A 14391-nucleotide genomic window follows, 5' to 3' on the forward strand; every position below is an offset into this window, starting at 1 on the left:
AAAAGTCAACTGCTAAGAAAAAATGAAATCCACCCTTCTCTGTCGCACTTGCATGCCACACATAAAGAAAATCAGCTCACACACCAAAGCCCATAATCATATAATATAACATATATGTGCATGTTCTGTATTCCATACACACAGAGCAGCCGCTGACAAGCACAAACTCTCCAGATGTGTTATGTAGCTGCTTCAGTTGGCTGTTCCTTCTGCAAGGCCAAAAGAAATATTAATCATTTCATTTAATGCTAAGGGGATGGGACCTCCTCTCATATTTCAGAAAGGGGCTGGGAAGTAAAGGAAGCCAAAGATTTTCCTATTTAAGGCCAGAGCAAAGGAATGTCTGTGGCTGAGTTGTGTGAAGGGCCCGGTGGCTGAAAGGGCAGGAAACAATTGATGGTGCTCTTTTGATTTTTCTTTCCCCCCACTTTTTTTCCTTCTCTCTTTTGCACATAGAGTCTCATGTCTAATATTTTTTAGACATGATGAGCTGTGTGCAGGGAGCCGTTTTGCTTTTCCTTGCTGTGTTGCAACCCTCAGTTATTTTGGCACAACAAGATGGTGAGTAATTCCCACTTAAGATTTTTCATGGATTTTAACTGCTCTGTTTTTCAACACTTTGTTTCTCCTCTTGCCATAAAATCAGCATTGAGCAAAGCCATTTTCCTGTCGCCGGTTGGAGCTATCAAAGAGGGTCCTGCTCTGCTCTGCTTTATTCTGTAGCATGTAGTACTAGCCTAAATAAAACAAACTTTATCTGAGCTTACGCATTCCTGTGCGCCGTTTTCTTAGCTTAAGTTCTTTGCATCCTTTGCTTTGCTTGACAAGTTCTGGAAACTTTTTAATCTTCCTTTCTTTTAGCTGTTGGAGTAAGATCTGTGAATACTTGTTCAGCAAAGTCTGGAAGTCATTTTGACATATTTAACGAGGCTGTATCTTCAGCTCTTTGCAACATGACTGTTTTTTATATAAAGTATTGCTTTGGTATACAGGAACATGTACCTTTTAAAAGAAGACTTTAATGTCAAAGGAAACACTTTTTCAAACCAGAATGGTTGTTCCAGCTTTGGGGAAAGATTTTCCAGCTGTGTGTGGTGTGTGGGTGTGTTACTTCTTAGACATAAGCAGAAGGATGGAACATACTGCTCTCATATTGTACCATTATTCACCAGAGGCTGCTTCAAGCTTCTACATGATCTGCTAGCAAACTCCTTTAAGATTAAGCACAGGGTGACTTACATCTAAGTAATTATACCTAGGATTGGGTTGCACTTGGTGCATGCAAAGAAAAGATCACTTGAAAATGAATTGGTACTAGATGCCCTATACCTTTTGTAGTACAGATGCCTTGCGGCCTGTTTTCTTTTTAGATCTTTTTAATCAGTGGATACATTTTGAGCCTTGAGGTGTGCTATGAGGTGCACCAGAAACTGTGCAACATTTTATTTATTTGTGCACAGAACTGGGTCAATGAAACCAGTCAGAAACTTTTCATCACCACCAAACCCACTCACACAATCCATAGCTGCAATTATAGGAAAGGGTTTCTTGGAACATTCTGAAATCCATGTCCAAAACAGGCATCACGTTTCCTGGCAGAATTCAAGCTCTGTACAAGCTAGGCACTCTAGAGACCATAAGAAAAGGAACCACCGATAATAATCTTCATTACCTAGCAAAAACTGCATTGCTGAAACACGTTACTTCAGATCTTATGATTTATCTGAGATGCATGTAATAGCATCACATCCAGCAAACAAATGCTCAGATTTCAATGTTCACCTAAAGGACACGGTCTGGCTGCAATTCTCTTCCCACTTACTTGGGATTAAACCCCATTTAACTTGATGGCACTTACTTCTGAGCAGACATGCAAAGGCTTGCACCCTCAGATAGCTATCCCCACCACGTTCCCAATATTGATCATACATGTTTACTGATTTTGTGGTTTCCTCCTGTATGCTTTGTCTTTCATGCAACTATTTGCAGTGTGGATGATGGTGGATGTTCATCTCACATCTTAGTGAATATTAAATATGAGTATCCAACACCATCCCTTCCTTGGTTAACCATCAATCGTCTATCTTCCAAACTGCAAGAAGGAAAAATTAACCATTTCCACCAATGAAGCATGTTGTTTTTCAGTGCAATTGCATGAAGGAAACTTCTCTGCATTTTGGTTGCTTTCCATATTCCATTGCCTATTTCACATAGATATTTGTGCCCTTATGGTTATGACTGTGGATTCTGACATGGTGTTTGGTTCTAGTTGGGAGTACACATTCTGGGCAGATGTAGCAAAGGATTCAAAGGTGCAGCCCAAAATGATATTTTTGCAGATTGTCTTGTCATGGGTGTTTCATTATTTCAGTGCCAGGTTAGATTTAAGAGGCAAGGACAAAGAGATAAAATTACCCTCATGAGACTGGATTTTTGTTGGCATGGAATAGCTCAAACGCAATATCAGGTAAAGTACGTTCTTAGCAATGTATCTTTCCATACAATGCAAGTTTCTAGGCTTCTGTTCTAGAAGCAATCTCATCTTTCCTCACTCTTTCTCCCGTTTTTTCCTTGCTCCCCATAATGGACAATGGCAGATCAAAGGCTGTTCGAAACCTCTTTAGAGAGACAATGTAGGCAATGAAGCAGCAGTATATGGTTGGTGGGTGTTAGTGTTTACAAGGTTGAAAAAGAGAGTTTCTGATCACATTATAAAGTGCTCTGGATGTGTCAGAAAGAATTTCCATTTGGTCTATATCAAATTTAAGTCAGTGTACTGTTTTTCTTAGCATATCTTGCCAACTGACAAGCTCTGGCAAGACATTAAGGAAACTGCTGAGGATATACAGAACTGAGAATGATCAGATGTAGCCCTGCACAATGTGCTTCTTCTTTTCCATAATAACTAAAGAGGGGAAATGAAATAGACTTGCACCATGATTCTATCCTACCTTCCTATGGTGACAGTCACATCACCACCAGTTGCCCACTTTGTGACATCTACATCTGGCCACTGAGATACCCTATCCTTTATTCTATACTGATATAGGTCATCTTAGACTCAGACTGCAAAGGCATCTTTGGTCTTAGTTCTGGCTATTGGGGAATATCTGACAATAGTATTTGAATGATGGTTCTTTCACCAGGGTTCTTTCTTCCTTGCAAGTCTTGTTTAATTTGTGGTTCACCAAGATGAAGTTTTCTGGTTTGCATGAACATTTGTTTGAGTCAAGTCTTCTCCCTCACCCCTGCCACCGCTCCAACTCTAACTAACCAAAGCATCAGCACCTATAAGGAAGGGCCATCTAGTGGTTGCTAATTCTCCTCCAAAAGAATACTTAATCGTCCCATGCTCCAATTAGTACTGCCCACTGTACCACATGAGCCTTGTACCTAGTTCCATATAAATGATGAACATTTGCTATATTGGTTAAATAGACCAAAAAGACTTTTCATCCAATAGCACATTCAGAAAGTGATAAGTAAAGGTGTTTTCTTTGGGGGGGGGAGGGGAGGTTGCCCTTGGAGTAATCTCAACACTATCAATAACTGCAAAGCTTTAGCTAAATTGCAAATGAAAAGATGCAACATTTAATAACTGGACTGCAGCCATGCTAGATAGGCTTGGGGATTAGTGCCAGCCTTGCCCCTTCATGTTTGAAGCCTCCTCATGGGTGCTTCAAGAACAAGTTATGTGATTAAGAATTGCTTACATCTAATAGCTCTGCTTTCTTGATGATACCTTTCCATTTCAAGGCATTCAAGACATTAGGGGCAAATTAAGTCGTGCGTGGTTCTTGTCGGCACGTTTTCTGAAAAGATATGACCCCATTTGGGGTTTTGCCAACATTCAGACGTACGATACAAGAATGTTCACTGGGGAGCAATCAGTTAAAGTTGCTTTTGAAACAGAACAAAAAACTTTCCAACTATCATTCCCTCCCCCATCCCTTACATCAGCCTCCTCTGGGATCTGATTTATATGATACCTCTATGTTGCCGTTGCCCCTTCTTTATGGCTTAATCCCACAGCACAGCAGTAAATTGGATAATCATGTAGCATTGTCATGTCAGGTGGGAACCCACCAGCACCACACCTTCCTGGGTGTTGGTGGCAGTGGATGGATAACGTTCCACACAACCTATCCATCCCATCTGATTATCCTATTGGGTTGGGATCTATCCATGGGGAAGCACCAGCCACATGCAATGGAGTTAATGTATCAATCAGCTTTAGATTTCCATTCCTGAAGCAAAAACTTGGATAGAGTCTTATGTCACCTAGGATTATGTCACTCAGGATTATGTCGTCTGAAATAAGAATATAATGGACTCTATCCAACTTGTGCAACAGACACCTGTACATACAATGGAATTTTCTATACCTCTCTGCATCCCTTCCAGCTCATCATGTGCTCTCAAAAGCAGCTCTGGGGGTTTGAGGGACCCTCCAGAAGAAATGTGGAGGGGGGAGGAGGAGGAAAAAAGACATCTCATTGCACAAGCAGAACTCCACTCACACTGCGCTGGGTACAACCCCATGTGATTTTCTGGTTTGCCAGTTACAATACAAGTGTTTGATGACCTGCACGAACCCCTGACATTGATTACAGTTGCTGGCATTTAAGCTTTAAATGGTGCAACTGAGAAATAGGCCAAACACAAAACTTCCCCCATGATACAGGCAAGTTGCATGGATGGACCACATTCATTGGATACATCTGAGAGCCATTGGCTTAAGACTACTTCATGCATTACCTTTTGTAATCAGTAACTGGTTCTGCTTCTCATAATACATGTGTGTACAGTGGTACCTCGGGTTACAGACGTTTCAGGTTACAGGCTCCGCTAACCCAGAAATAGTACCACGGGTTAAGAACTTTGCTTCAGGATGAGAACAGAAATCGCATGGTGGCGGTGCGGCGGCAGCGGGAGGCCCCTTTAGCTAAAGTGGTACCTCAGGTTAAGAATAGTTTCAGGTTAAGACCGGACCTCCAGAACCAATTATGTTCTTAACCCGAGGTACCACTGTAGTGTCATTTGTAAAAGACTTCTGTGTGGTTTCAATTAGGGGTGGGGAACCTCAGGTATGGGGGCCAAATGTGACCATTCAGACCACTCTACCTGGCCCTCGGGACCAGTGGCGTAGCGTGGGGGTGCAGGGGGGGCAGCCGCACCGGGCGCAACATTTTGGGGGGCACTCGCACTCGCAGCTCTCTGCCCCTACCTGGCTCACTCACTCTCTCTCACTGCAGTGCTGGCTGTGCGAATCCGATCCGAGCTGCCGGGTCGCCGCCCACTGTGGAGGGGGAGGGTGCCAGGCGTGCGTTGCGGTGCGGAGCAGAGAGAGAGCGAGGGAGGGACTATCTGGGGGAGGGACAGTGCAGCGGCCGCCCAGCGCAGCGCTGAGCGCGGGAGAGAACCACACCCGACTAGCCCAGGCAGCAGCAAGAAGAAGCTGGCAGCGGCGGCAGGTTAGGGGTTAGGGGTTAGGGGTTAGGGGCGCAAATTACTTGCCTTGCCCCAGGTTAGGGGGCGCAAATTACTTGCCTTGCCCCGGGTGCTGACAACCCACGCTACGCCGCTGCTTGGGACTAACCCCAGGCTACACATCCTCCTCAGCCACTCATCCCTCTCCCCAGGTAACATCCCTCACCAACGCTACTTCGCACCCACGTTGAGTGTTTTTGCCTGGCCGAAATGTGTCCTTGCTTGCTTGCCTGGATGATGCCTCTTGCTTGGCTGGGTGAAACATAGAGAGTCTTAAAACACTTCTATGAATATGGATCGGGCTAAGCGTAAGCAACCTATTTTCTCAATTATTGAGTTAGTTGTTCAGAAAGGCAAGCCTTGGTTTCCATGCGCTGCTTGATCCCGAAACCAGAGATGGGAATGAAAGCTGCCAGCTTTCAATCTGCACTTGATCTGGAATCTTTGTTTCCCAAAGCTAAGCCTGAAAAGCTGCCATTAGTTCACTGTGGGGTGTGTGGAGGGCACAGCTTGTAGACGGGTCTATGCCCAGAGTGCGCGGGGGGGGGGGTGCCTTCTGTTTTCATTCCCTAATGTGGGAAGTGCAACCTTTCCCATCTCCGCTCAACCAAGCCCACTTCATCTCCACCCAAGGCCTAATCATGGACAACTCATTTCTTTCTTGAATTTTGTGTGGGGATGTGAATTACTGTGAGATGGCTGAGCAAGACAGGCTTGAGAATCCCTGCTGTAAAGGCTCCTGAGTAAGAGTGCACAGCTGCGCATAGCTGGCTTGAGCAATGCCGATTGCCACATTTGAAATGAGAGCATTCTTGAAAGCGAGGGCCTTGAGGGGATTCAGAGTGTTGCACAATGTAACCTTCAGTACAGAAAATGGTCTGTGGCTTCCTGTGATTTAGAAAAGTCCAAATCTAAATTAAGTTCCAGGGAATCCACATCCTTTAGGTGAGTAGGTGTTCTTGGAAATTAGGCCAGCTTCATAAGTTTGAGGAGGCCTATGGTTTGATGAAAATTAGATAATTACCCTTCCCTTGCATGACTTTCCATATGTGCTTTTTGACTCGAGCCCAAGATCCATCAAACATTTTCCTTAAGAAGTTGGGGAAAGAATCCATTGCTTTATTGCAACAGGGTAGCCCTGAAGTTTCTTTTTCACTGGCGCAGATATTATTTTACTTATTTTTAACAATGTTGAATCAATGCCATAAGGTGCTCAATAGATCTTGATGCTATAAGCAGAACCTCTCTCCCTTTCCAACTTTCCAGCTTAATCTTAGACTTTGGTGGTTAAAACAGAAGATGGAGAGCAAGAATTCAGATGGAGGGCTCGTTTCTTTCTTTCCAAAAGATGTCGTCTAGTCTAATTCTGGCATTCATGTTAGACATGCTATCAGTTATATATATTGGAGAGCCTTTTGCTGATTCTTCCCCCCCCCCCATGTTTTGGTGACCACTGGGAAGTCAAATGCTCATTCAAAGTGACAAGATGTTAAAACAGAAAGTTGGCTGTGCCCTGGTCTTCTGAAATATAGACACTTTCTCTGCTAATACTGTTGCTTGGTTTGTTCAGGATCTCAGGCTGTTGTATTCTTGATTTCTACCATGATCTAAGTCATTGGTCTTAATTTCTTGTGTCATGACCTGCAGCTGGGTCACAAGCTAGTTCTATGTTGACATGTTCAATAGAATGAGAACAGATTTAGGAAAGGGGATATAATATGTAAGGCCAACAATTAAAAGTGAGTCCTGGGCCACCAATCAAGATGACATGTTAAGCTCCAAGGAGATGCAACCCAGGCTTAAACTTGTATTACTGTTCAAGCTGCTAGCATATGCTTAAAAACCTCCCTATCCCTGTGAAATTTAATTTAACAGCAGTTTATTTCTCAGGGTGTCCAAGTTGGCATGTTTGCTCAGGCTATAAAGCAATGTGAACAACCCATACATTCTGTGGCCAAATTTTTACCAAGTGACACTGAGCAGAGCAAGGACAGCTGCAAACAAAATGGCTCCAACAAGGCCTTTTAAGGCTCTGTGGTCCTCAGCCCATTCACTCTGAAACTTCGGTGCATTCAAGAGGTCTGCTCAGTCTATAAACCATGAAACTGTCCCAGTGTTTCCTATAGAATCCTAGATAATTAGTTGTTTCACTTTGTTGTTCTGTTCTATCTTTGCATTTATTTATCACATTTTTTGGCATTTTTAAATTATCTGCTCCAAACACCTCAGATTATCTTATTATCTTATTATAATCAAACAGAAGCCCTACAGGGTAGATAGGAAGGGGTGCTCTGAACAAGACTTTGGACATAGGTCTCCCTAGATATGACCAATCATTATTTTTATAGATTTATTATGTTTCCATTCCACATTTTCCTCCAATGAGTTCAAGATGGTGTACATGGTTCTCCCTTCCCTATGTTATCCTTGCAACAACCTTGTGTAGTAGATTAAGTTGAGAGACAGTGACTGGCCCAAGGTCATCCAGTGAGCTTACACACAACCTTCTCCATGGATCTGGTCCAGTTCCAAGAAGTATTAGACTAACTCTTTTGCCTAAGCAGTTCTGAAAGAATTTAAGTCCATAATTTGATCAGTGTCATGGAGTGCACACAAATTTTAAAATAAAGGAAATTCAATGGGGAGAATCCAAGCATTCTGGTTTCACAACTATTCCTGTAAAAGGATATGCTGTTGAGTGACATGTGGTGGTTGATTTTCTAATTTTTGCACATTGCTGAGGTCTAAAGACGTGATGAATTTGGCTTGTCTTCCTCAAAATGTTGCTAACAGCTTTTAATTAGTCTTTGAATCTATGGATCCAAGAGCCAAAGTAATAAATTATTACTCAGAACATTTCTTCAACAAGCTTGAGCCTTAATTTAATGAGAACACCCTCTTCCATTTTTCATCCTCCTCTTTCTTAAGCCAGTGCATTTTGCCCAAATGATGGATTAAGGATGCAATAAAGATTTTACAGTTGTGTTTTATGGGCAGAACTGGACATTACAACAGACACAAATGTGTTGCTAGGGGTGGAGAAGAATATTTGATGCTATTCCATTCATTTGCCATTTCTATTTCATAGTGTTCATTTTGAAATTAATGAATCTCGAACTCCCCATTTAGTTAAGTTTAGTTTATTATTTGGTCTGAAATGAATGGCCCCCACATGGAGTGCCAGTCTTACTCTCTTCCTAGTGATGTCTAGTTTTAACAGCAACCAAAGATATGAGGTGGGGCGAAGAAACTGTGTTGTATTAGATGTTGCAGTGGAGGAAAGAGACATGGAGCAAGATGGTAATGTCTAGTTCTATGTTATGCTTAGGGGCACAAAAATATCAGTAGCAGAACATGTTTGGACCCTGGGTGAGAACCCAGAGGCTAAGAGTGGAGTGTACCAGAAGGAAAATGAATTTCTATTGGTTTATATATATATATATTGTAACTTTGTATTAATGTAACATTTTTATATGTCACTGTGTATTTTTGTAATATGCAGTTGCCTGTTGTTGCTTCTTTATTGCACACCACTTAGAGATATTTTAATATATTAAGCAGCATAGAAATTAAAGAACCATAAAAGGTAAAGGTAAAGGTACCCCTGCCCTTACGGGCCAGTCTTGACAGACTCTGGGGTTGTGCGCCCATCTCACTTAAGAGGCCAGGGGCCAGCGCTGTCCGGAGACACTTCCGGGTCACGTGGCCAGCGTGACATCGCTGCTCTGGCGAGCCAGAGCTGCACACGGAAACGCCGTTTACCTTCCCGCTGGTAAGCGGTCCCTATTTATCTACTTGCACCCGGAGGTGCTTTCGAACTGCTAGGTTGGCAGGCGCTGGGACCGAGCAGCGGGAGCGCACCCTGCCGCAGGCATTCGAACCGCCGACCTTTCGATCGGCAAGCCCTAGGCGCTGAGGCTTTAACCCACAGCGCCACCTGCGTCCCAAAAGAACCATAATCAAATTTTAAAAATAACATAAATCCAGCAAGAAGAATGAAAAACAGCTTTGGGTCTTCCTCCTTCCCCAAAAAATGCTCAACAACTTTGGTCAATTCAATGGGTAGATCACTGCCAGTGTTTTTATAATGGGAGTAGATTGCAGTCTCTTGGGAGTTTTACATCCCTGACCTAGCCCAATCCCTGCAATGCAGGAATATCATGACAGACAGTCGTCCAACCTCTACTTAAAAACTTCCAGGGAAGGAGAGTGCACCACCTCTTGTGGGAATCTGTTTCACTGTCAATCAGCTCTTACTGTCTGAAAGTTCTTCCTGAAGTTTAGTTGGAACCTTCCTTCTTGCAACTTGTATCCATTGATTCAGGCCCTAGCCTCCAGAGCAGGAGAAAACAAGCTTGCTCCATCTTCTGTGAAAGCCCTTAAGATATCTGAAGATGGCTATCATATCTCCTCTGTCTCCTCTTGCAAAATGAAGTTTCAGCACACACATACACCTCTCTCCCCACCATATTGTTTTATTTCACAGTGATCCTAAATACATTTGCCTATACAATATGGCAAAGTAAGTGTCATCACTTGTTGCATAACTCATGTGATGTTTCATCCTTGGGCTCCAGCTTTATATTCAAATTGTGATCAAGCAGCCAAAGGTTCATTGCAGAGTGGTGGCCTTGATTCAAAGTAGTCTCTTGTTCCAGGTGAACAGTCTTTTCTGTTGCAGTCTAGCTATTGACACAAGTATCAATCACAACATTTCAGCTAGGCTATGAACTGGATCAACTTTTCTTTCTTACTAAATTTCCCTAAACTTGACTTTTTGGTGACTTTGCATATACTGCACTTCTCAGTGATTGAGGTCATGGCATCATGAAATCTACTTCCCTATCTCCTGGTTCAAATCTACTGCTGAAAGTAACATATCCATTTTTTCTTAAGAATAGTGGTTCCACAATAATTCCAAATCATTGTAGATATGCGCACATTCATCTTTTAGTGTTATGCCTCCCCCATCAAAGCCCCTGGATAACAAAGACATACAACAGGGGCAATTGTTTGCCAGACATAATTCTCCCTGTTGCATGAAAAGCTACATGTACTCTTTTTTATTTTATACTCCTAACACCAGTCAGCTGGGTCCGATTTCCAAAGTTTGGAAACTGTTTCATGTCAAGATGACAATGGAAAACATGATATAACCCTTCAAATAACAGTCATTTTGTAGATTTAGTTTGGGAGTGCTTCAACCACTGGGTTTTCTTGGCTGTGTTTCATGAAACACAGCAAAAGAGATTCCTTTCCTATTAGCTAACAAACCACTTCCATTTTCCAAGATTTCATGTTGAATGAGCACTGCACTATTTTTTAAAGTATTTTAAAAAAAAATGTAAGTGAAGAATAAATAATATGCAGTGTCCTTTAGACATGCCTACTTCTCTCCTTAGTTACATAAAATATATACATGAAGGCTTGCCAGCTTGGGGGAGGTGGGCAGAGCAAAGGGTCATGTTCCAAAACTTACCTCTTATCATTCAGCTGAATTGCTACACCCCTTTGATAACGTATTCTTCAGGTACTACAACTTAATGTTTATTTTGCTAGCAACTGTTGTAAAAAATGGTTTGTGCCCAGAGGGTTGACGGCACAGGCCTGCACAAGCTGCAAGCCACCAAACTAATCTAGCATTCTGAATGGAGAGAGGCTTTGATGGAAATTCAAATACACGTCCTCAAGCACATCCTTTTATGCAGCTTGGTTCTTGCAGGGCTGGACCACCCTCGCCCCCACCTTTGAACATTTGAGTAGTTTCTGAATCCGAAGGCTGAGTACAAATTATCTCCCTCCTATCTCCCATTACAATGCAACTGATACATAGGGTCAGTGGCGTAGCGTGGGTTGTCAGCACCCGGGGCAAGGCAAGTAATTTGCGCCCCCTAACCCATGGATTTGCGCCCCCTAACCCTATCCCTAACCCTAACCCCCAGATGTTGCGCCCGGTGCGGCCGGCCCCCCCTGCACCCCCCACGCTACGCCACTGCATAGGGTTGCCACATTTCAAACAGTGTTGAGCTATTTTTGTGGAAATACGGTAAAAACGACACTGCCGACATGGGCTGCCATGTGTCTGGATTTTCCCAGATATTTGTCCGATTTCTGCCCAGACACAGCTGCCGACTGGTGTATATTGTATATGTCCAGGGAAATCCTGATGTATGGCAACCCTACCCATGTAACCTGTTTCCTTACCAAGTCATAACTGTGTTGCCAATAATGGGAGTCAGTAGAACAAGATGATGATGATGATGATGATTTTCCTAGTGATCAAGACCCAAAGGAATGATCACTTAAAAATACCATAGACTGAACAAACACCAGAACTACCAAACGATACCATGCAAGAGGAAAGACTAGTATAGAAATGTATCTGGTTTTTATTGTAGAGAGCTACAATTCCCAGAGTTCCTTGGGAAGAGGGGTAAAACTAGTCTGAGAATTATAGCTCTGTGAGGAGAATAGAGGCCTCTTAACAACTACCAGTACCCTTAATCCTCCAGGATTCACTGGGGAAAGCCATGACTGTTCAAAGTGGTTCTCACTGTTTTTTAAATGTGGTGTAGATGGGGGATGGGTCTTTGTTGTGAGAACGCTCATTCCCTATGAACTTCTGTTCCTATTTCTCATGGGTTCACAGTTCAGAGAATGAGTTGTAGGCAGCCTCATTTGCATTCCAGTTCTGTCATCAATACAGTCTTCACTCCAAACTAGGTGCCTATTACAGATGAGGGAATTCCAATGCATGCAGTCCTTTGTGCGTATCAATCTTTGTACCACTGAACGACACAGCTATGCCACAGAACAAGAGAGCTTCTGAGCTGCTAATCAGTCGAGTCTCCATTCTTGGGTGAAACACACAGGTTCCTGTGGCAAGTGGAGATCAGGTATCAAGAGAAAGTAAGCAATTCCAAATTAATTTGCATCCCTGTTTATATAAAGAGTGCCTAGTTTTTCATAATTCCTGTTTCCCATCTAGGAACTGGTGTGTTGTGCCTAAGGATGGTAGCTGAGCTGCGTAGCAGTTGGTTGTAGTTACAGATAGTTGGGGGGACTGCACCAGTCATTATTTGTTTTCTCCTTCCCAGCAGGCCTCAAAGCACCTGAAAGGGCCTCATTTGAATATCTGCTACATCCTCCCATGTTCCATTTTACCAGAGGAAGACATGGATGACTTTTTTCTTTCTTCCCATCCCCCCCTTTGCATTTTCAACCATCTGGTCCAGTGTTTCCCAAACTTGGGCCTCCAGCTGTTTTTGCACTACAATTCCCATTATCCCTGACTACTGGTCCTGCTAGCTAGGGATGGTGGGAGTTGTAGTCCAAAAACAGCTGGAGCCCCAAGTTTGGGAAACCCTGATCTAGTCTAATGAAGAATTTGGGGGTACTCATGAACGAGCTGTATGCCAGCTCCCTCGGCCAATAAAGCGAGATGAGCGCTGCATCCCAGAGACGGTCACGACTGGACCTAATGGTCAGGGGTCCCTTTACCCTTTACCTTTACTAAGTGTCTAATAGCTGAGCAATCTCACCACCTGTCAAAGATGGCCTGTGGTCTTAGGGAGATGAGGTGGCATGCTCACCACTGGGAAACCCAGCAGAACTGAACTCCACACATCAGATTCTGTCATTCATTTTTTGTCAGCTGATAAACAGGTGGCTATGATTTGAGTGAAATGACCTCATGAGCCAATTTGGGCACCCTGGTGGGCAAAGACTGGCCCAGAGCAACTTGTTACCCATCCCTGACATAGCTGCATCAATGTAGAATAAGTTTTGACTCAGAAGCCTTTTAAATGGCCTCCATTTGGTTCTTCAAAAGAGAAAGAAAAAAACCAGGATAAAGGTTCAGGTTGCAACATAGTTTAAGACTATCTCAATCTTAAAAATATTAAGGTACCACTATAGCAGTTTGATACATTATTTATTTTTAAAGTATGAGTCTGGAATACAGAAAAACTATCTCCCAATACCGTGCATGTTTAGCTTAGAAGACCAGGACAGATGCATAAAGATATTTCAGCAGAAAGCGCATAATGTGATGTATATGAAGAGTTATGTTTTAGTTGATGTGCCCGATAACAAAAAAACTTCCATGTAATTTCATTTTATTTTGTAGTCATTTATTTTAGATAGCGAGCTGGATCGCTTTAATGTACATCAAAATGAATTACCTGAGCTAAATTCTCCACTGACTTATAAGCCTTGGAATCATCCAAGCCACTTATAAATTAGCTCAGAATTAGTTTTCTGCCAGGGATGAAATATTGCTGCAGTTTGAGACAGACCAGGAATGCATTTCTTTCCTATCTGAAATATAAATTTACTGCAATATATAAAACCTTGACATCTCTGGAGGAAAGTAAGGTATCTCCATAGAAGTCCTTTAAAAGCTCACTACATGGAAGATGTCGCTCTTTGTCTTGGCAGGAGAAGATCATTTCCCCTACTTTTGAGATTTTTTCCCCCATGCTTTCTCATGCTGAACGGGAAACCCATTTGGCAAACTCAGACTTGAAGCAGCTCATATTTTCACTTGAGTATATTTGGGTTTCCAGGTCCTCAAAAAGGAGAAATATGCATCACAGGTTAAGAACATAAAAACCAGAGCCTGTCTGCTGGAACAGACGAAAGTCATCTAATCCAGAACATCCTGTTTCCAGTTGTCACCAGCCAGACGCTATCCCTCAACCTTCACACAGTGAGTGTGAAGGTCCACAAGGAGATTTTAACTGCCTGCATCTGAACATAGGCAGAATCCTCTCTTTGATCAGGAAATCTAATTGCACAGGGCCAGGGCTAGTCTTGTACTGGGCAGAATGAGGCAATTGCCTCAGGCAGCAAATGTTGGAAGGGGAGTGACGGTCCTCAGCCCCTAGCTGTTTCTTTCTG

At 42.9% G+C, this 14391-nt stretch overlaps 1 protein-coding gene across 1 annotated transcript in view; it reads left to right on the forward strand.

The window, feature by feature from the left end:
• Positions 1-332: 332 nt before the first annotated feature.
• COL3A1 (collagen type III alpha 1 chain) overlaps positions 333-14391 on the forward strand; it is a 101284-nt gene continuing 87225 nt past the window's right edge. The window contains exon 1 of the mRNA XM_079975905.1: positions 333-561. Within this exon, the coding sequence (XP_079832031.1) occupies positions 483-561 (79 nt within the window). The 5' untranslated portion in view covers positions 333-482. The remainder of the gene's footprint in view (positions 562-14391) is intronic.

The sequence above is a fragment of the Podarcis cretensis genome (assembly GCF_951804945.1).
Source record: "Podarcis cretensis genome assembly, chromosome: 1".
NCBI lineage: Eukaryota > Metazoa > Chordata > Lepidosauria > Squamata > Lacertidae > Podarcis > Podarcis cretensis.